This window comes from Bos javanicus, chromosome 17 (assembly GCF_032452875.1).
Source record: "Bos javanicus breed banteng chromosome 17, ARS-OSU_banteng_1.0, whole genome shotgun sequence".
Lineage (NCBI taxonomy): Eukaryota > Metazoa > Chordata > Mammalia > Artiodactyla > Bovidae > Bos > Bos javanicus.
Window position 1 is genome coordinate 53,797,726 of NC_083884.1, and position 19,930 is coordinate 53,817,655.

Below are 19,930 nucleotides of genomic sequence, written 5' to 3' on the forward strand. Positions count from 1 at the left end.
GTGGTAGATGTAACTTAGATCATAAGCTCAGGACACTAAATCTCTGTGCTCAGGGAGATGAGTGATAAAATGAGATGTGGCTCCTGTCCTTAGGAAGAGGTGATGTTGTGAATGCGGTCTTGACATTCACAGTACCAGGTGGAAGGGGGCATGTGATGCCAGCGACAGAAATGGAGCCCCGGTGGTAGTTCAGGGTCTAAAGTGGGGTGGCCCAGGCCAGGGCAGGCTACAGACAGGCGGAAGCACTGGGCCTTCCGGGGTGGGGGTGGGGAGGATGGCACACAACGAAGAAGCTGCATAACCACAGCGGGTGCAGCTTGCCTGGAACCTGTTGTGGGAGACAGTGTCAACGCCGAACAGAAGGCCAGGCTGAAGGCAGGGCTTTGTTCCTGAAGAATAAGTTCTCAAGGGCTGGGAGGGGGCCTCAAGATTTTGGAAAAAGGGATGGTGGTGGAAATCTCCCTGCTATTTTCAGGTCAGGGCTGGAGAGGTTGGTTGGGAAGTAGCTCAACTCTGACCCATACCAGCTGTGCCTGCAGTGTGGCCTGGGACCACAGTCAGTGACTTTGTGGAGAAAGAATTCACAGCACAAGGATGTGACGGATGAAAAGGAGACAGGCAGGATGATGTGGAGAACGAAGGACCAGAAGGACTGCAGGATATTAAAAAGGAGGATGGTCTCAGCTACGCGTTAATAAAGACAGGGATCGTGGGAAGAGGGGCTGGGGGAGAAGGTGGGAAAGAAGGAAGGAAAGAAGAGCGAAAAGAGCTGCCTATAAACTGGCACGTTGAACCCTTACAACGATCCGGTGGGGCTGGTGTAATTAGTGTCCACATTTTATAGTTGAAAGATTTGGGGGCCCAGAGGGGCTGTCACTTGTCCAAGGCAGTGGGGAGCCAGAGGGTAAAGAGTCTGGCTTTTTCTCTAAATGCTGCAGGAAGCCACTGGATGGTTGACCACGGGAAGACCAGTGTTGGTAGGCGTCTTTAAAAGGATCCTGCCAGCCATGTGGGGAACTGAGGCGGGAGCAGGGAGAGGAGGAACCTGGGAATGTCACACTGTCGGGGTGGGAGCTGAGGGTGGGGAGAGGTTGTTGGATTCTTGATCATTTGGGGGAACCCACTGACAGGACTCCCTGGTAGATGGGAGATGGGAAGTGAGGGAAAAGGACAGAACGAGGGGGCCGTGTGAATTTCCAGCTTGAGCAACTGGGCAGGTGGTGGCGTCATGTGAGGAGATGCTGAGTATCTGGGGGTACACGCGCTCTAGGCTGGGGAGGGTGAGATATAAAAGGCAGGCTGGTTACAAGGGGAGAGACTTGAGATGCTTGTGGGGAGAGAGGAAGGAGTCAGCTGGACAAAGAGAAAACTGCTCGAGACAGAAGAGGCCAAGAGCCGAGCAAAAGCCCCAGTGGAGAGGGAGGGCAAGGTTGACCCGAAGGGAGGTGTTACATCTGATCAGTGTCTCTTCCCATGAAACATGCTCTTCCCTGTGGGTCTTGCCCCCTCTGCTTGGCTGACTCTTGTCCTGCTGGGTCCTGGTTCGGGGGGTAGGGGCCACTCCCTGACCCCCTCCTTCAACCCCAGGGGTGGTCCCTGCTGCTCCTCTAGGGCACCCCATGCTCCTCCCCATCCCTACACATCAAGATGGGTTTTGTTGTGTCTCCAATAAACTCACTGTGTGACCTCTGAGCTGAGTCCAAATTCAGTCTTCAGCACATGTGTCTTGATCAAAGTCTGGAGGAAAGAGAGCAAGTTGGGTGAGCCTCTGGCAATTTTGGGGGTGGGAGGAGGTGCAAAATTGATGCTTTGTCTATCAGGGTGTGTGTCGGGGGTGCTCAATTAGGCTAGGGACTCAGGAGACACCAATAGGTTGGCATCCAGGCTGTGAGACGACAGGTGAGGGGGCAGGTGGAAATGGCCCCATCCCCTCCACCGACCTGTATGGTATCAACCTGCCCTGCTTAGTCACACCAGTGGGAGAGACGATCAGATAGGCTAGACCAAGAGATTAGACTGTTTGCTATACAAACCCATTAAGGCAGGAAAGTAGACAAAGCTTCCCCCCCTACCACCCCCTCCGCTGACTCCCTAAACAATAAGGGTTTTCTAGCTAATGACTCAGTGAAACAGAAAATCAGATCAATCAGGTCTCCCCATTCCCCAGGGTTCTCATTAACTCTGACTGTAGTCTAACACAAAGCCTTTGTGGGTTTTCAAACGACGGACACTGCAGGCATAGATGCAGTTCTAGGAAATGGTACTCAAAAGCACATTTACTATTAACAGATGAAACCCATATGGCGTCTGGGATGTGCTTCAAAATAACGGGGGCGGGGTGAGGTAGATACCAAAGAAAAGCGGCCCTGAGTCCGTCATCTTTTAAAGTGGATGGTTGGGTACATGGGGGTTCATTGTACTGTCCTCTCTGTACTGTACTGACTTCTGTGTTTGCTGGAGAGTTTCTGAAATAAAAAGGTAAAAGCACACATTGAGTATAACCACACCAGCCTAGCAAGGCTAACTTCAGAATCTGACATACAGATAAGAGCGACTGAGAAGGTAAACTGCGTTCTATAGAATCGGGTCCAAATCCAAGATGAAGTGCTCGCAGATGCCATTTGGAAACTATTCTTACCACATTTACAATCCAAATGACTAAAGTTGATGCTTCATATTAAGTATACACTCATAGTAGCCAACCTCTAAACCCTGCAGGTCACCTACACGTCTGCACCTGCTGGTTGCACCCCCCTCCCCGCCCCAGCTCTTCAGGCTCCCCACACCCTCCGCCGGTCTGGCACAGAGTTGGGGAAGGGGTAGCTGGGTTGGTGGAAGGGCGAGGGCCTGAGGGTCACTGGGCGGGTTCCCTGGGTACCTGCTGTGCTGGTTCTGAGCTGGGCACACTGGCGGCTGTGGGCCCCTTGTCCTGAGGGGTCTCAAAACCCGGTGGGGAACATGCACGGTAATGACCAGCATCCTGAGGAAATACAGTTGTCTGAGGTCTGACTTGGTGTGTGCATGTGTGTGTGTACACATGTGTCAAAGCTCACGTGTGTTCACATGTGTGAAAGCGCATGGGTACCTGTGTGTCGCGGGGTGGGGCAGGAACATTAGGGCTGGTTTCTGAAGAACAGACATTTAAGGATTATATAGGGAAGAAAGAGGGACTTCCCTGGTGGTCCAGGGGTTAAGGCTCTGAGCGCCCAACGCAGGAAGCCTGGGTTTGAGTCCTGGTCGGGGAACTAAGATCCCACATGCCTCAATCAAGCCTGCATGCTACAACTGGAGAAGGTTGTATGCCACGATGAAGACTCAGCACAGCCAAAATAAATAAGTAAACTGGAAGAAACAACAGGAGTTATTCAAGAAGAGGGGTGGAGATGGGCAAAGTCTTGGGCAGAGGGAGGAGGCTTTGGGAAAACCTGAAGAGAGAAACCAAACCAAACCAAGCCAAGCAGGCCCGCTCAAGGCACAGAAAAGAGCAAAAATGTGATTGGAAAGGCAAGCAGAGGAAGGACGGGCTCAACGCAGAGGGGCGGACGGACCTTTCCCTGGAAGCCCTTGAAGGAGTCAGTGCCATGACTGGACCTGGACCACTTCAAGCTCCCATGGACTGTAAGGCCAAGGCTACAAGACAGAAGGGATAGAGGACATAATCGTGTGAACTTGAGGGGCGACGGCAACTTGGACTTGGGTGGTGATGACAGTGGGGCTGGAGAGAAGTAGATGGTGTGTTTGGAAGACTTCCAGAGGGCACGTGAGACAGAACTCGGTGTGGGAGAGGGGATGGCACAGATAAGCCTCTGGATTCGGTGGATGGAGGATAAAATACATTTTTAGAGGATGAAAAATGAAAACTCCAGCCTTCTGGTCTGACCCATGTGGCCTCGCCATCTCAGAAACGACTGATGTCTTCCTCTATGAAATGAGGAAACCCACGCCACTGACTCAAGAACTGTCCAGAGGTGGCCCAGTGCCTGATGCTGAGGCAAGCAGGCTCCAGCGCCCTGGCCTCTTCCCTCCAGACACTCTGTTCCCCCCTTCCCCACACTCAAACCCTCCCTTCTTCTCCTAATTATGCCCCAAGTTATCTTTTGAGATTCCAGACCTAACATGTGGCCAGACTCAAAAAGCTAGAAGAACCCACTGATTATCTCAGTGGAAACCAAGTTCCTTCTCGCCCCAAGGAATCCATGAACCACTCACCGATTTGTCAGGGGCCCCTGATTCTCAAGGCCCCAGATCTTGCTTTGTGTCATGAAGGTGTTTTTCCTCGGGGAAGGCGTGGGGGTTTGATCAGACAAGAGCCTGCGTATCAACCCACTGCATTTTAGTCAAGAGATACGGATCTGTACAGTTGTTCAGTGAAACAAGACAGCGGCTCTGGAGAGGGGCCGGCAGCCCAAGAGGCCGGCACGGCTTACCTTAAGAGTCATGCTGCCCAAGCACAAGGAACTGGGGCGGGGCGGGGGGGGGGTGGCGGGGTTGGGCATGGGCAGAGGAAGATGGGAGGGCAAAAAGAAGGGCTTTTAGATTAAGCAGAAATCATCAAAGTTCTCAGCACAACAAAGGGACATCTCTGCTGGTCAACTTTCCAGCATCTTCCGTGTATGGTATTGGGTCGACAGTCAACAGGGAAGCCCCTGCCCCTTGGGGTGTGATGATGACGTAGATCCCCGCTGGGTGCTGGCCTGGGGCTGGCCATGCTGGTGGCAATCTGCGCTTTCTGGGAGCTGGACATTCGTCATTTCATGTGACCCTGACGACCACCCTATGAAGACTCCAGGGTGGCTGCCGTTCGCCGAAGCGCCATGTGAGCAAACGGGCACTTTGTTCAAGCACCTCTGGGCTCTGTCCACCTGGGAAAGCCAGCACGAGCGAGCCAGGCGCGGGCACCCCTCTGCCCCCATCTCATTTTATCACCTCCTCCACTGCTCCAACCGGGTTAGCAAAGACCACACATCACAGGCTTTTCCAAAAATACGGCTTTTTATTGTCTTGGATGCAAATATAGTTTTGGAGCTGCATTGTAGTGTTGGATACAGCTGGTGGAACCGTGCTTCTCGACAGCAGAGCATCAACGACCGAGCTCAGCGTGGCGCAGGCCTGAGGGAGGCTGCGATGAACAACACTCTTCTTGGGTTTTGCTTTTTCTGCCCACGAGGGGTGACTTGTCTCCTGGGTGGGGAGCTCTGACACAGTCACCGGAGAGCACAACAGGGGAAAAAAAAAATGAACCATTTACACCGTGAGATGAAACCCGAGAAAGGAAAAGAAGGTGCTGTTTCAGCCGTGGCGTTACACAAGCAAAACAAGTGGTGTGAACAGATTCAGATAAAGCGGCGCCGGGCGCCGCGGCCCGCCTCCCTCGTGAGAAACAGCCTGGGCTTCGGGGCTCCCGGGTGGGGCCCTTCCTACTTGTAGCTTCCGGATGTCGACTCAATGGAACACCATCAGACTTCAGTTTCTCCCGACCCTTTCCCCCACCTCGGCCCTTGAGGGAGGCCCATCTCTATTTTAGAAACCCAGGAGAGAATTCTTCAAAAGAGCGATGCCCAGGGTTGATTCTGGAACCAAAAGTTTGACTGAGGGATGGAGGTGAATTTTGCTACATAATCGTAAAGAAATTTCACAAAAATAGAATTCCATTGAGTAAACACACACACACAGGCTTGTGCAAGCACACATGTGTAGACACACACACAAAGCCAACAATCAACAGGAAAAGTTCCCTTTTCTTTCTCAAAGGCTGATTTCTCATAAGCCTCAACAGAAAACAGCAAACCCCCTGCCGAGTGGTGAGTGGGGAAGGCCAAGTCCCTTAGAAGGAAAAGAAAATTGGGCAGGTGATCTGTGTGGAGGCACCTGGGGGGTTGTAAGGCTTCTCTCTGTTCCTGGAGCCCCTCCGATACCCAAACCCGTCTGCTAGGTGGGTTAAGGCCATGGCAACCACTGACACGTATGACGTATCTAAGGCTGAAGCTCCTCCACCCTTGCTCTCCTGCCTCATGTTCAGGCGAGGTGAAAATCCTCTTTTAAGATATGAGGCATTGGAGCACAGAGCCAAACACCACGGCCCACTGCTGCTCCCTTGCCCACATCGGGGCGCCTCGGCCCCCTTTCTGGGCAGGCTCACAACTTGGGAGGCACTTTGCAGAGCTGCTCCAGTGGGCGCTGTTCTAAGCCCGCCTACCAGACGAGATAAAAGAACCCAGGTGGGCAGCTCAGCCAGCGCTGGGCCAGGTCCATGCTGCGCAAGTGTGCAGGAGGCCCCATGCAGACGGCCCCCCGGGAACCCCCACCACCCCGGCTCCACCCCAACAAGCCCTCGTTTAGCTGCACCGTGAAAACCGGTGACCACCTTGACAATAACAGCGAGCCTGCCACTCAGGATTCTTCCAGGAGCGCAGAGGGGAGGCCCGAGCTGAGAGGACGCAGGGGCGCTGTCTGGGGCCACACCCTCCTGGTAGGGGGGCCTGTAAGATCACTGCATCCCTTCACCTGGGGAGCGACAAGGGGGTCGGCCACACCCTGCAGTGCCACGTATCCCCGGAATCCAAGTTTCTCTTCCTACTACCCAGAGCGAGAGAACCTAGAGAGCAGACCTCTGTCTGGCCGGGAAGGTGGGGTTGGGTCGCCAGGACACAGTGGAGGGAGCCGAGTGCATGGGGTCACCTGTGGCGCCCGCCACCCCCTCCCCAACGAGACCTGGCGCTCACATCAGCACCGACTCCTGATGACAGGACCCTTCCCTTGTGCCCTGAAGACCCCGGAAAGCACCCGCCTGCTGGTCTGGGGCCTCCTGGGTGTGCGTGTGGGGTGACCGGTTGATGTGTAACCTGCCTGAGACGGAGGCAGGGACGGGCCGGCCGACCTCAGAAAGCCCCGCTCTTTCCCTGCATTTCCCACTTGTCGTCAAAGAGCAACCAGCGGTAGGAAGGGAGCTGATGGCACAGAAAGATTTCACAGAAACACTTTCAGAGACTGTGCCAGGCACGCTTTTTTTTTCTTTCAGACTGATTTTTGTATCCTCCAAAATCAGCGTTTTTAAGTCTCTTTTATGGGAGAAGAAATAGGAGGTGGGGTGAAAGGGAGTGTAAACAAATCAGAGCGTTCACTGGAGGCAGCTGGCAGAGCAGCCCTGGGGGTTCCCGCACCCCGGCTGGGGACCCCAGGACAAGGGTCAAAGCTAGGGCCACCCCCCGTCCGGCCAGACTCAGTGGGCAAGACTCTGAAACAAGGAAACTTCCAGAGCAAGAAACAATTGTGTCTGTGTTAAAAAATACAGCTTTGTGGCCCTATAGCCGTGATACTGGTGAGCACCAAGAAAAATGGATTTAAGTAAATATCTCAAAACAAAACATGCATCGAGTTAACCATCTGCTGGGACACACCGCACACACACACCCGCACGTGCCCACACACAGACACACGCACACGCACACGCGCCCTTCAATGCTTCATACAACCTAACAGCTTTAAATATTTAAAAAACAGAATCGTGAACATTAAATCAGCCAAAGGGCAGGAGAGGTAGGCCAAAGAAGCAAGAGGCCAATTTTATATCCCATGGAGCTAAAAAAAATAAAAATAAAAAGACTCCCAACATGGGGTGGGGAGAAAGCTATTGATCTCAGAGAGGTCGTGGCTGGGCCGAGCTCCACGGCCGCCCACGCGGTTGACGAAGGCACAGGAACAGGGACGCGGCTGAGCGCAGGACCCTCTGCAGCCCCTCGTGGCCAGGAACGTCTCTGATTTTCCTTTGTTTTCCTTTCGAGCCTCGCAGTGCTCTTCCCCCTTGGAGGGAGACCTCGTGTCCACTCGGGGGGAGGCTGGGCTCTCATCCCGCCTCCCAGGGGACACGCAGGGCTGGCCCAGCCTGTCTTGTGCCCGCCCCTCAGGAGAGCCATCCGAAGGCCTGTAAACACGTGTTCTGGGGAGGCAGAGGGGGCCGCCGGGGCGCTCCTGATGGGGCCGGCGCACAGATGAGGGAGCGGAGGCAGTGGCATGGCCGGCCACCCGGGGAGGACCCTCCTCCGTCCTCCACTAGCGGAGGCTGAGGTGGGGCTGCCCCCAGGGCACCTTCCACAGGCCTCCAGGAGCCAGTGGGAGCCTCCGAAAGGATCCAAGCTTCAGCGGGCGGCCCGCAGCAGCCCCCACCACAGCTCTGCCCAGCCCAGCAGGACTCCTGGCCTGGCCCTTGCTCGGGCAGGTCTCCATCTCGGGCAGGGAGGACAGAGTTTGACGGGGAAGCCTGCCGGCCTCTGAACTTCACAGCAGGACGTGAAAAGCACATTCTTTCAATGAGGAGGTAGCCCTGGCTGGGCTTCCTGAGTGTTAGAGAGCATCCTTCTGCCTGGAACTGCTCCCGCAGACGCGGCGAGAGGAGGACTGGCACGGGCCCCCTCCTCCGAACCCTTCCAGGTGTAACTCCCACCTTCGGAAACGGCCTGCGGGCCCCACAGTCCTCCACCTGGACCAAAGCGGACTTCAACTCCTGACTGATCCGGAGCCGCCTGGAGACAGCTCCGAGGCAGCCGCCTCGGAGCTCTGCGTCGACCAATTTCTGCCTCCAAACACAAGACAGGGCAGATGCCGGGGGTGCTGGCGTCTTTGGTCCAGGAACTGGGATGGACGGGCTGGGGCTCCCGGCTGGACAATCCAGCTGAGGGGACCCGGTCGATGGCAGCACTGCGGAGCCTGGTGTTTCACGTGCTGCACCCACAGGGCTAGCGGTGTCCATCGAGCATGGCTATTCCTGGCTTGGAAGCAGGTGGGGCATGAGCGGGCAGGGCCTGGCTGAGCCCCCACTATGTGAAATCCGGGCTGGTGCCATCGTGGCTGCCGCGACGTGAAGTGGAACCAAATCCACTTGTGAAACAGACCACAGCACCACCCGGGGGACCTCCAGGACTGAAGCAGCTCCGCATCACTGGCGCGTCCGTTATCCTCTGGGGCACACATACCCACTGCTTTGCACACATGTGCTGTAGGGTTTCCCGGCCCTGCGAAGCCCGAGCCAACATCCGCTCTATTAGGTCAGAGTTGGGGGAGGAAGGAGGAGACCTTCCAACAGCCCAGGGGTGCAAGAGACGTGACAGGAGGGTGCATCCCAGACAGCAGCTGGGAAGGACCCTCACGCGTCCTAACTTGGGGGAATGGGCGAGGTCTCCTCCTGCCCGTCGGCTCCCTGCACTGCTGCCAGGCCCCCCCCATCCCCCCGACACCCACCAGCAGGACAGGACAGGGAGGGGCGGCGTCCCCTCGTTTCCCTTCATCTGGGCTTCTCTGAGGTGAGGGGAGGTCAGTGACTGAGGTCGCTGAGTCAGAGTTCACAGCAAGGGGTTCCCAGAGCTGGGCTATTGCTGTTGGCAGGACCCAAACCTGCTTCAGACCTGAGCGCAGCATTTGGAGCGGCCAGGGCCACAGTCGCAGGGAGGCTAGGAGGCCCTGAAGCGGGAGAGGTGAGGGGCGCAGCCTCCTCTCCACAGGCGGGGAAGGGTCTCCTCGGCATCCCACGTGGCCGCGTGCCCACTAAGCGCTGCTAGGACTCCCCGGCTCTCTGGCTGATTCTGCTGACGGCCTCTGCTGCCTGCTCGGGCAGCTGGGACGGGTCTGTCAGGATGGACGTGGTGGTGCTCAGGTGCCGGAGGGTGTTCAGCACGGCTGCAAGATAGAAGGGGGAGCCTGCAGATGTGGCCTGGGGGAGCCAGCTCTGAGCCCGAGAGACAGAACATGCAGTTACACGTGTACACCCCGAGGGGCGATCCTTAGGGCCCCCCAAACCAGGAGAGGCACAAACCCCAGGGGAGCCTCTGCTGCGGTCTGGACACTCACACCTCTGCCTTTAAGATGATGCCCGATCCTATCTGCCACCCTGCAGGAGAGTGGGGAACACCCTGAGCCGTTCCTGCTTGTCCCTGTGACCTGACACACAGCCTTGGTCCTTATGAAAAGAGCTGAACATGAAAGTGTGCCTGAAAACACCTGACACAAGGCCAGGGGAAGAGCAGCTGCTCAACAAACACAAGCTGGGTCTGATCATCAGACGGACACACGGAGACGGCAGAAAGCTGAGCGAGGCGCTGGGAGGCACCCCCTCACCTGCAGGGCCTCACCTTCCTGCCCCAGGTGCGTGCAGACCAACTATGGTGGAGCCTGGGATTTCTGCAGCCGCTTCCATGGCTAAGCCCCCCACGGCCCCACAACGGCCCCCATGCAGCCCCCACTCACTTGGCCTGAGGATGGGCAGGGAGCAGTGCTCGTCCAGCCAGGACAGCGCCGTCCGGTGCAGCTCATCCAGGCTGCTGGTGGACACCACGCCCTTGAAGGACTCAAACAGCGGCTTGATGATGACGCTGAACTGCACGGCGCTTGGGTTAAAGAAACCATAAGCCAGCGCAGAGAGAGCGGAGTCCAGTCACAGGTGTGCCCGTGACCGACACCCCTCAGGACTGGCAGGGTGTTGTGCACAGCTGGGGAGGGGGATGGAAGGGTGGGGAGAGATGTCCCTAATCGTCCCTGCGCTCAGGCTGTGACCTCAGTCCCCACTCTCAGCCTGATGCCGAGGAACCTGCCACTGACCACAGAGGTTCTGACTTGTCCCAGCTCCACTCAGGGACCAGAGCAAAGGGGGGACTGGAGCTGCTGTCGGTCATCTCTTCCTGTAGAACCCGCCCAGGAGCGCACACATAGATACCCCTGCCCCCGCAGCCCTCCTCTCCTGTGAACCCCTCCTCAGCCTGTCAGTCCCACGGCCGGGGGTGTGGCGGCCGACCCCGCGTGTGTCCCCACTGTGCACTCAGGGGCACAGCGGAGGCTGGGTGGAGACTGACAGGGCCAGAGCCATCCCCCGTAAGGGCCATGCTGCCATCTGGAAGGCCAAGTGCTGGGAGGCCTGGGCCCCAGGGACAGAGCCCAGCACTCGGGCATCCCTGCCTCATTAACAGCTGTCAAGGGCATGCGGTACAAACCCAAAGAACAGCCCAGAGGGAACCAGCTTCAAATCCAGGCTCTGCCACACAGTCACTCTGTGAGCCCGTTTCAGGTGGCAGGGCAGAGCTGATGCCGGGACGTGTCAGAGCAGATCCTACCTCCTGGCTCCCACCAGCGGCTCCAGCCTCCTCTTCCCTTCTCAAGGACTCGGCAGTGCAAAGCAGGCCTGTTCTGTGTCCCTGGGAAGCCCTCAGCCAGTACACTCACCAAGGACAGCCCCCTCCAACACTGCAGGCCTGGCCGGGCCCCTGTCTCTCTTGAGACAGAAACTAGCATTACCTGTCTTGACAAACTCAATGACAACTATTTAGAGAGCCTCTTTCTAAAGGAACCGAAGGGTCAGTGTCACCGTTTCAGGTCACGGGTTGTGGGGATGGGGGGAATGAGCAAAGAAAACTCAAAGATACAATCCAGAACTTCCAATTCTGCAGGGTCCGGCTTTTCACATATTCGTCAAACATGTCTCGCATGTGATCAAACTGGCGCCGGGTGACAGGGACACCCGTGGCAGGGAGCAGCTGCTGGCAGGAGCTGAAATGACAGCAAGAGTCAGGGGAGCTCTTCGGGGCTGGGGGTCCAGCGGGCAGGCCCAAGAGAGCGAGGGGAGGACGAGCCCCCTCCACCCCACCCCCTCCCCAGGCCCAGCCTCACAGGATGGTGGCGTTGAGCTCCTCGATCTCCTCTCGCAGCCGCCGGGCCTCCTCCTGCATCTGACTGCGCTCCTGCTGCAGCTTGGTGATGTACTCCACGGTCTTCTGCAGCGTGATGGCGTGGCTGGTCTGCGAGGGGGCCGGGTCAGAGCGCGCAGCACACCAGGTGCCCCCACGTGCCGGTCCTGTCGGTCCCCGCCCTGCCCACCCTCTCCCCCGACCCCCACAGCCACTCACCAGCTTGGTGTTGTTGGAAATTAAGCTGTTCAGGGTGTCGAAGCCCATCTTGATGTTGAAGCGCCTCTTCTGCTCGGCTGAGATGTGCTTCATCTGCCGGTTCTGCTGGGGAATCGGCCCGTCACTGGCCACAGGCCCTCCCCCCATCCCCACCTGCTGCTCAGATTCTCTACAGAGAGCTATGTGGAAGGAGGGGGTGACAGGGAGCTAAGAGGCTCCAGGAGGAGCCAGGAGGGGACAAGATGGGGCTAGAAAACCATCCCTACAGAACAGAGCACAGCGAGGGCCTGGTGCTGCAGATCCGGCTCTTCCTGGCCACCCCCACACCTCAGACCCGGCTGTGGCAGCTGCCAGCCCCTGCTCCACAGAGCTCGGGGCCACTGTCACCTCAAGGCTGGGGGCAGGTGGGGCGGGGAGGAGCCAACATGCTCAAGGGCAAAGCGGTGAATGTCCCCATTTCAGGTGTGGGACCCCTGTCAAGCCCATGGGGCTTCCCAGTATGTCTCCAGCAGGGACGCAGCTGTCCCCATGGCCCCTGGATACGCTTCTCCCTGCTTCCCCAGCCTTCCGAGGGGATCAAGACCCAAGAGGTACCTTTAAAACAGCCACGTTTTTGGGGTCTGCAGGCGATTTCCCTGAGCAGTTGTTCTGGGGGGACTGAGGACTAGGGCTCTGCTCGGACGCGCACGGGGAGGCCTGCCCTGAGTTCGGGCAGTCCCGACCTGGGAAGAGCAGAAATTCCCCTTAGGGACCAGGCTGTGCCAGCCGCGTGGGGACTCACCCACAAAGGGAAACCCACCCTCAACCTCTCATGGCAGCCCAGAGCAAAAACTAGGCAAATCCTTGCCAGCATCTGGGGGCGGGGGGCAGCGGGGTGGTCCTGGCTAGGCCTGCCGGGTGCAGCGGTCACAGGTCTAGGAAAAGAGAGAGGCCCACCTCCCAGAGCACCAGGGGCCCCTCCACGTCTGCAAGGCTCTGGTGCTCACCCTGGGTGGCAAGTACTTAAGCTACCTGTTCTTTGAACTCTACGTGTGTGTTTTCTTATACTTTTTTCAATTTTACCCACCCCAGAAATCTTTTAATTAGGAAAACAAATGAGCTCTTGTATCCACAAATAACTCCGTGGAGGAAGCCTGTGGCCCCAGCTCAGGAGCTGCGCCTAGGAAGCCCTTCCCAGCCCCGCCTCACAGCACTGACGCGGATGCCTGAGGCTCTGTCCCCTTGACGCTGCTCTCCTCCCTACCCTGCTCTCAAGCCTCCAGCACGGCTCTAACCTCTGGTGATCCGCCTCAGTGGACAAGGTGACGTTTTCCCGAGCCCCCACATGGCATTTCAGGCCCAACCCACAGCCAGTCCGCGTCTGTATTTTCCCGGACGAGGGTCCTCATTCTTTAAAACCTGTCCTCGGACGAGTCCCTGTCTGATCCCTGTAAGCAGAGAGCTAGCTCCCCGCTCATCATGTTCTCCTCTCCACTTCAGAAAGATGCTTCGGCAGAGGGCTTAGCCACACTGGTTGTATCTAAGACAGGAAGACACTCTGGTCTCCCTCTCTGAGGTGGCATCTGGCTCCACCCCTCCCCAACGCCCCCTGCCTGCCCCCACCAGCAGCAGAGTCTTGGGAACATCATTTCCCAGACCTCTCAGACCTCCCTGGGCAACATCAGTCCTACCCCGGCCGTCTCACCAACCGAAGTCCAAGCCGGGGAGGCAGGAAGGGGGCTCCCGAGGTACGCTGCCAGCACACAGGCCAGGGACAACCAGCCAAACCCAGACAGGCTGGGGGCTCCCGCGGCCACAGCAACCACAGGCTTGCAGTTTCTGAAAACCATCAACGAGGACCGCCCAGGCCCTCTTGTGGATCAGGACTGGCAGCTCAGAGCCTGGTCTTTTAAAAAAATTTTTTAAATCTTTCTTGGCATGGCATGTGGAATCTTTGTTCTCTGACCAGGTATCTAACCTGCACTCTCTGCAGTCGCAGCACAGAGTCTCGACCCCCAGACCAACAGGGACGTCCCCATCAGAGCCAGGCCCTTCTGAAGGAGGCTGAGTGGTGTCCCCATGAGCACACGAGCTGCTGGCACCACAAGGTGCTAGCGGCTATCCCTCGTTGATCCTGCACTTAGCCTAGGCCACCGGCAGTTTTGGATCCCTCACCGCCCGGCCTGGCAGCCCAGGCTTCACCCAGGTACCCGCGGCAGCCTCCCCGGTCCAGCAGTGGGCCCCCTACTCCACTCACGCGGTCCCAAGCGGTCCAAGCGGAGAGCTGAGTCACCGGCGCCTGTGGCAGGGACCTGGGCAATGCCCCCGTGCAGCGGGCCCTGCTCGCCCTTCACCAGGGAGTCGGGAGGGAAAAGCCGGGACACGGGGGCATGCTGGCTACCCGGGCCAGGGCCAAGGTCGGTCACCAGGATGCTGCTGGGGAACTCTGCGACTCCAGGAGCCTAAAGGGACGTGGAGGAGGGAGGTCACTCCGAGCACAGCTAGGCCGCATGAGGGCCACCTGGGATCATAAGATGTTGAGGGCCTGTCTCGGCCACTCACCCTGGTGAGGGCAGCAGGCGTGAGGACCACGTTGGACTGGGACACGGTGGAAGCCAGCATCCCTTCTCTCTTCAGAGGGCCTGACGTCATGATCACTGCCTGCGGCTGGCCTGGGAAGGCAGCTGCTGGAACAAGGGGAGGTGAGGGTGGAGGCCCAGCTGTGCGCCTGCTCCTGACGCGGGTACTGAACCTGGGCCAGCCAGGCCGCATGGGGGCTGGGCGGGGGGAGCCTCAGGAGCAGCACACGACCCCTCTGCTGCCACTGAGACGCCACCCCTCACTGTAGGGCATGGAGAGACAATGCTAGATTTTTGCAACTTCTCCTTGGTGGGGACAGATTACAGACCCAGGCAAGAGATGACCAGGGCCACGTTTTTTCCCACACTGGGTTGAGACTGGAAGAACACCACAGAATAGAAAACAGACTCGATCTACACACATCGTCTTTTACAACCTTCTGCTTCCAAGATCATGACATGTGTGTGTCACGAGTTTGTCAGCCTCAGGGACAGGAAATGTCCTGGGGGTGGGTGGGGGGGTCACACTTGCCTTCCCCCACCTGACTCACCTGGGGTGAGGCAAGCGTTCTTCAACACCACAGACACTGGCTCTGGTTTGGGAGCAGGCACTATTTTGGGGGGCTGCTTGTGCCTCCCCCCAGGCAAGGAGACAGGCTTGGGATGCACAAAAGTCAAACGGGGTTGGGGAGGCCCGACGGTTGGCGGCCGGGTGACGGGAGACAGCGCCAGGCCGTAGGGGGACCCGGAGGGGGGCGGATAGCGCGTGGTGATAATGAGGCCCTGGCTCTGGCTGAAGGTGGTGGCAGAGGCATCGTGGGTGAGGGTGGCGGAGGCCGTGTGGGTGATGACGGAGGGCGACTTGCCAGCTTCGGCAAACTTCTGGGGCTGCAGGAAGGTGGGGGGAGTTGGGGGGTTCAGGGCAGTGACGGGAGGGGGGCCTAATGGCAAGACGGGGGAAGGAGGCGGCGGGGCGGGGCTGGGCGAGAGCAAAGGCAAGGTGAACACGGGCAGGTACGGCTGGGGGCCACTCAGGGGCGGTGCTGAGGGACCCAGGTCTGCCGGCTGCATGAAAGGGTCCCCAGGCTGGGGCGGGTGTTCACAGCCCTGCCCACTCGTGGGGTCCAGGGCAGCGGCTGCGGGGGGTGCGATGAAGCTGTCGGGGAGGCTTGCGGTGGGGAGATCGGTAGGGAGAGCAGTGGTTGGCAGGATGCTCTCCTGAGGAAGGAAGAGAAGAAGTGAGCAACGAATGCTACAGTCACACAGCTCGCCGCCACTCTCCAGCGCTACACGCCACGGAGCCCGACACGTACACCGTGTGCCTGGGACCCAGCCCCGGGCAGAAGGGACAGAGGCGACATCTCCCAGGCCCGGGACTCCTAATCTGGGGGACATGGAGCTGGGTCTCCCCGGATGCCAGCAGGGGTCTTGTTTCCTTTGGGGACTCAGTGATAACACAGGGCTCAGACACAGTGACTGTCTGCACACACTTGGCTCACAGCCTGGGGATATCCTGTTCCTGGAGTCCGGCGGGGTCCCCCCAAAGTCCCTGCTATCTTCTGTTACAGAGCAGGGGCAGCCTGGCTAGCAGCTGCTCAGGAGGCTCCCCCAGGACACTGTCTCATATCACCTTCTAGGGAGGTCACGTCTTCCTAAAAGGGAAATGCTATAAGGAATCAATTGTTCGGCTGTCGGTCACCATAGAAGAAGCTCTTCCCTGAGCCAGATGGAAGAAGCGGGGGCCAGGGCACACTAACTGGATACTAACTGAGAGCCTCTTAAGGGCAACCAGCCGGGCCTCCCTCAGCTCAGCGGCCCCAGCTCCTGGTAGCCAACTTGTGCTGAGTGCGTAGCAAAAAGGAAAAGAAATACGAGGAACTTCTTAGCAACCACATTTTTCTTTGCTATCTCACTGGTCCTTTCTTTTTCAAAAAAAAAGTTATTTATTTTTAATTGAAAGATAATTTCACTGGTCCTTTCTTAGCTGGTCAAGACGAAGCTCGCCACACACAGGTTATCTGGGGCCTTAGGGGGGAGCAGCATTTACTGAGACTGTCTCCCACCTTGTGGACACCTACAGACGCTCTCTAGGAGGGCTAGAATAACTTCTCTACACATTATGTGTGAGTCCAGCACCGGATCGAGCAACCCCTAGCACTTTGCTGCAGAGGTCTAATGACTGGAAGCCCGGTGCCCTTTCCCTTTCCCCAAGTTCCCTCTACCTGAGCAGGTGGGCTGTTGGGATCTGGTGCAGGCGTTGAGGCGGGTGCAGGCAGCATGGAGCCAAAAATGGAGCGGCTGGAAGAGAAAAGGTCTGAAAGACAACATCGGGGGCCTGTGAGCTCTGTGCCTGCCATTTGACTGAATTAAGATCCAAACAAACTGGGCACTGAACCCCACCTTACCCAGAGGAATGCCATGGCCAGAGGGCACCCCTCCCCCCGCACCGAGGTAACTCTGCTGAAACAGGCCCTCTGATTGGAGTTGTACATGCTGGCAACCAGTGTGGGCTCTGAAACAGCCCCAGGCCTCGGTGTTTAAGGATTGCGGGAGTTCGAGGATCATTTATAACTGCAGGGAACCGCAAGGCGGCAGCTGTGTCGCCAGCGCCCCCTGTTGCCCAGAGGGGGAACTGCTTGCAGTCAAGGCTGAACCTGGGGCTCTGGGACGCGCAGGCTGAGAAACACTTGCAGGCTGCTGCTGCTGCTGCTAAGTCGCTTCAGTCGTGTCCGACTCTGTGCGACCCCATAGACGGCAGCCCACCAGGCTCCCCTGTCCTTGGGATTCTCCAGGCAAGAACACTGGAGTGGGTTGCCATTTCCTTCTCCAATGCATTAAAGTGAAAAGTGAAAGTGAAGTCACTCAGTCGTGTCCGACTCTAGCAACCCCATGGACTGCAGCCTACCAGGCTCCTCCGTTCATGGGATTTTCCAGGCAAAAGTACTGGAGTGGGGTGCCATTGCCTTGCAGCTACTACCAAAAAAAAGCAAGCTTTGGACGAATTCTAAGACCGCTTCCCGGCCCATTCTAACAGTTCCCCTCTATGAAAGGGAAGCCCGGCCCACTCTGTCCTGGGCAAAGGGAGACGCAAGCTCTCTCTCTGCCCCAAGTCCTCACCCTGGAAGGGCTCAAAGGTGTCCATGAAGTCCAGGTTGGGCTGCAATGGAATCAGCCCAGGTTGAATCATGTCTGCGTTTCCCAGGTGTGCTGTTAGAATAAAAAGGAGACAGAGGGATTGTTTGACCTTCTCAGTCCATGTTGTGGGAATGTATGAGGGGACCAGATTGGATCTCCCTGGCCCTACTCGCATTCTCCTGGGCTAGGATTTCTCGGGGGGGGTTCATGGGCATTCTCCACCCTCAGAGGGTGGGAAAGAAAGTGAGTTTGCAGGGGAAAGGTAAACTGAGTGAGTATCTGGGAGCAGACGCTGTGCTGTGAACAGCTCTGCAGAGACCCCTCGGTGCTGACTTCATCTGTGGGCTCCTCCCAGAGGGTTAACTGGATGGCTGCAAGCTCTGAGGTGAGAGGCCAAGCAACTGGAGTGCATGTGATTTTCTCGAGAGTGAGTCTCAGGCCCTGTCACTGGCCCCAGGCCCATGTCCTCAGGTGAGGAGACAGGATCAGAAATGTGAAGTCGTTCAGACCAAACCCCCCACTGTTCCCTGGCAGCGGCACCATAGGCTCGATGGGGCCCCCACACAGCAAGGTCGGCCACGCCTTCTCCTCAGCACTCCCCCCAAACAAGCGACAGAGGCTCAGGGATGGACCCAAAGAGGAGCCTGCCCTGGGGACTCCTCCTGGGGTGGAGATGGTACCCTTTTCCATCAAGGGTCTGGGGGCGGGTTACCTATTTCACGGGGGTTGGGCCAGGCCACGGGTGGGTGGGAGGAGAGTGTGGAGAAGAGGGTGTCGCTGAACTCCGACATGAGCATGTCCGTGTCCAGCAGCGTGTCCTCCTCCATGGGGACTGGCGTCTTCCAGCCGTCCCGGTGCTTGTGCCAGTAAAGCATGTCATCGTCCTACCACCAACAGGGGAAGGAAAAGCCAAACAGGCACCGGTGACTTGCAAGTTCTCAGTCAAGTCACGCTGGGGAGATACGTGGCCCAGTTTCTCAGAGCAGCAAGGGCTGCCAGGTAAGAGACGAGGCCAGGGGACGGGACCTGCAGAGAACTGGCTTCTTTCCTTTATGTCCCTCTTCTGGCCCCAGGGAGAGTCCATGTCCCCACCACCTTCTGCTGCGGTGCTGGGCCACCCACACCACTGCTGTTTCTTGTAAAGGGGCAGGTCCCGTGAGGGTCCTCACGGCCCCCACACTTGCTCACCTGGGCCAGGCTGGAAAGATCCTCATCCTTGTGCTGCTGGAGCTGTGGAGAAAGGAGAGAGGGACAAAGTGGTCCCCCAAGGCCCAGAGAGGGGACAAGGCCCTCAGCCTCTCCTCCCCAGAAGAGGATCACTTTCAGAGCATCTAGGCCTTCTCTCTCTGGGAGGAAGGTGGTGAGAAGGATCCTGCTCCTGTCATCCCCAGGCTGAAGCTGGGCTCAGAGATTCCTGACCAGCGTTTGCGGAATAAACAGCCCCAGCCCCAAGCTGGACAGACTGAGAACAAAGCTCACACAACCAAAGCAGGTCACCACTTGGGCTGGGATAGAACGATGGGCTACAGGGGCCATGGTGGGGGGCAGTGGGCAATGGGTTGACAGCTCTGAGCCAGAGCATCAGGGGTCAGTGTACTGAGTAAATATGGGCTGGAAGTCCTTTTCAAATGTATTTGGCTGCACCGAGTCTCAGTTGTGGCATGTAGGATCTATATAGCTCCCTGACCAGGGATCAAACCCGGGTCCCCTGCCTGGGGAGCACTGCGTCTTAGCCACTGGACTACCAGGGAAGTCTCCAGATACCCTTTTCTTGAAGTAGGTTCTCCACTTGTGATACTCCCGGATCACGATCTCTATGCGGCTTTTCCAGTACTTTCCTTCCGTGGTGATGGCCTGTGGGAGAGACGCAGGGCAGAGGGAAGAGGCGGTGTTGGGTTTTATTCGCAGAGCTCACCTTGCCAGCGAACAAGCGTCTGACTCCAGACGTCAGGCCCGGGCAATCCAGCTCTGAGTCGCCGGCTGCTTGCCTGCGGCTTCATCCACAGAGTGTGTCGGCCTCTGCTGGGCCATGCCCAGCCTCTGAGTGAAGGTGAGCTTTCACTAGGTTATCTTACCCCCCAAGATAACCTAGGGGACTTTGGGGGCCCAGGGTCCAGAGCTTGGACTGGAGTAGGGCTCAGATAAAGTGCTCGGCAGGGGAGGAGCACAGAGATCCGGGAGCTGGAGGAATTGCCAGAGACTCGGGCTAGCTCTCAAATGCCCTGAGGCTCCACCACATTGCCAAAGGGTGAAAAGAAACAGCCAGTCACAGAAGGTTCCGGCAGAAAGGGACCTCCAAGGTCCAGCTCAACCTCCCCACCATGCAGGGCGGGAGCCCCTTCCACAGTTATC

General features: G+C 57.7%; 1 protein-coding gene across 4 annotated transcripts in view; it reads right to left on the bottom strand.

Moving 5' to 3' along the window:
• Positions 1 to 7,529: 7,529 nt before the first annotated feature.
• MLXIP (MLX interacting protein) overlaps positions 7,530 to 19,930 on the bottom strand; it is a 58,207-nt gene continuing 45,806 nt past the window's right edge. The window contains exons 4-17 of one of the 4 annotated variants that reach the window (XM_061384729.1): positions 19,343 to 19,432; positions 18,767 to 18,808; positions 18,291 to 18,462; positions 17,561 to 17,650; positions 16,666 to 16,757; positions 14,995 to 15,661; positions 14,427 to 14,548; positions 14,122 to 14,326; positions 12,480 to 12,607; positions 11,886 to 11,990; positions 11,650 to 11,777; positions 11,406 to 11,529; positions 10,237 to 10,366; positions 7,530 to 9,669 (exon numbers count right to left, since the gene is read on the bottom strand). In XM_061384729.1, coding sequence (XP_061240713.1) covers positions 9,548 to 9,669; positions 10,237 to 10,366; positions 11,406 to 11,529; positions 11,650 to 11,777; positions 11,886 to 11,990; positions 12,480 to 12,607; positions 14,122 to 14,326; positions 14,427 to 14,548; positions 14,995 to 15,661; positions 16,666 to 16,757; positions 17,561 to 17,650; positions 18,291 to 18,462; positions 18,767 to 18,808; positions 19,343 to 19,432 — 2,217 coding nt within the window. In that variant the 3' untranslated portion in view covers positions 7,530 to 9,547. Of the gene's footprint in view, positions 9,670 to 10,236; positions 10,367 to 11,405; positions 11,530 to 11,649; positions 11,778 to 11,885; positions 11,991 to 12,479; positions 12,608 to 14,121; positions 14,327 to 14,426; positions 14,552 to 14,994; positions 15,662 to 16,665; positions 16,758 to 17,560; positions 17,651 to 18,290; positions 18,463 to 18,766; positions 18,809 to 19,342; positions 19,433 to 19,930 lie in introns of all 4 variants that reach the window. The other 3 variants (XM_061384728.1, XM_061384731.1, XM_061384730.1) reach the window with 3 other exon arrangements.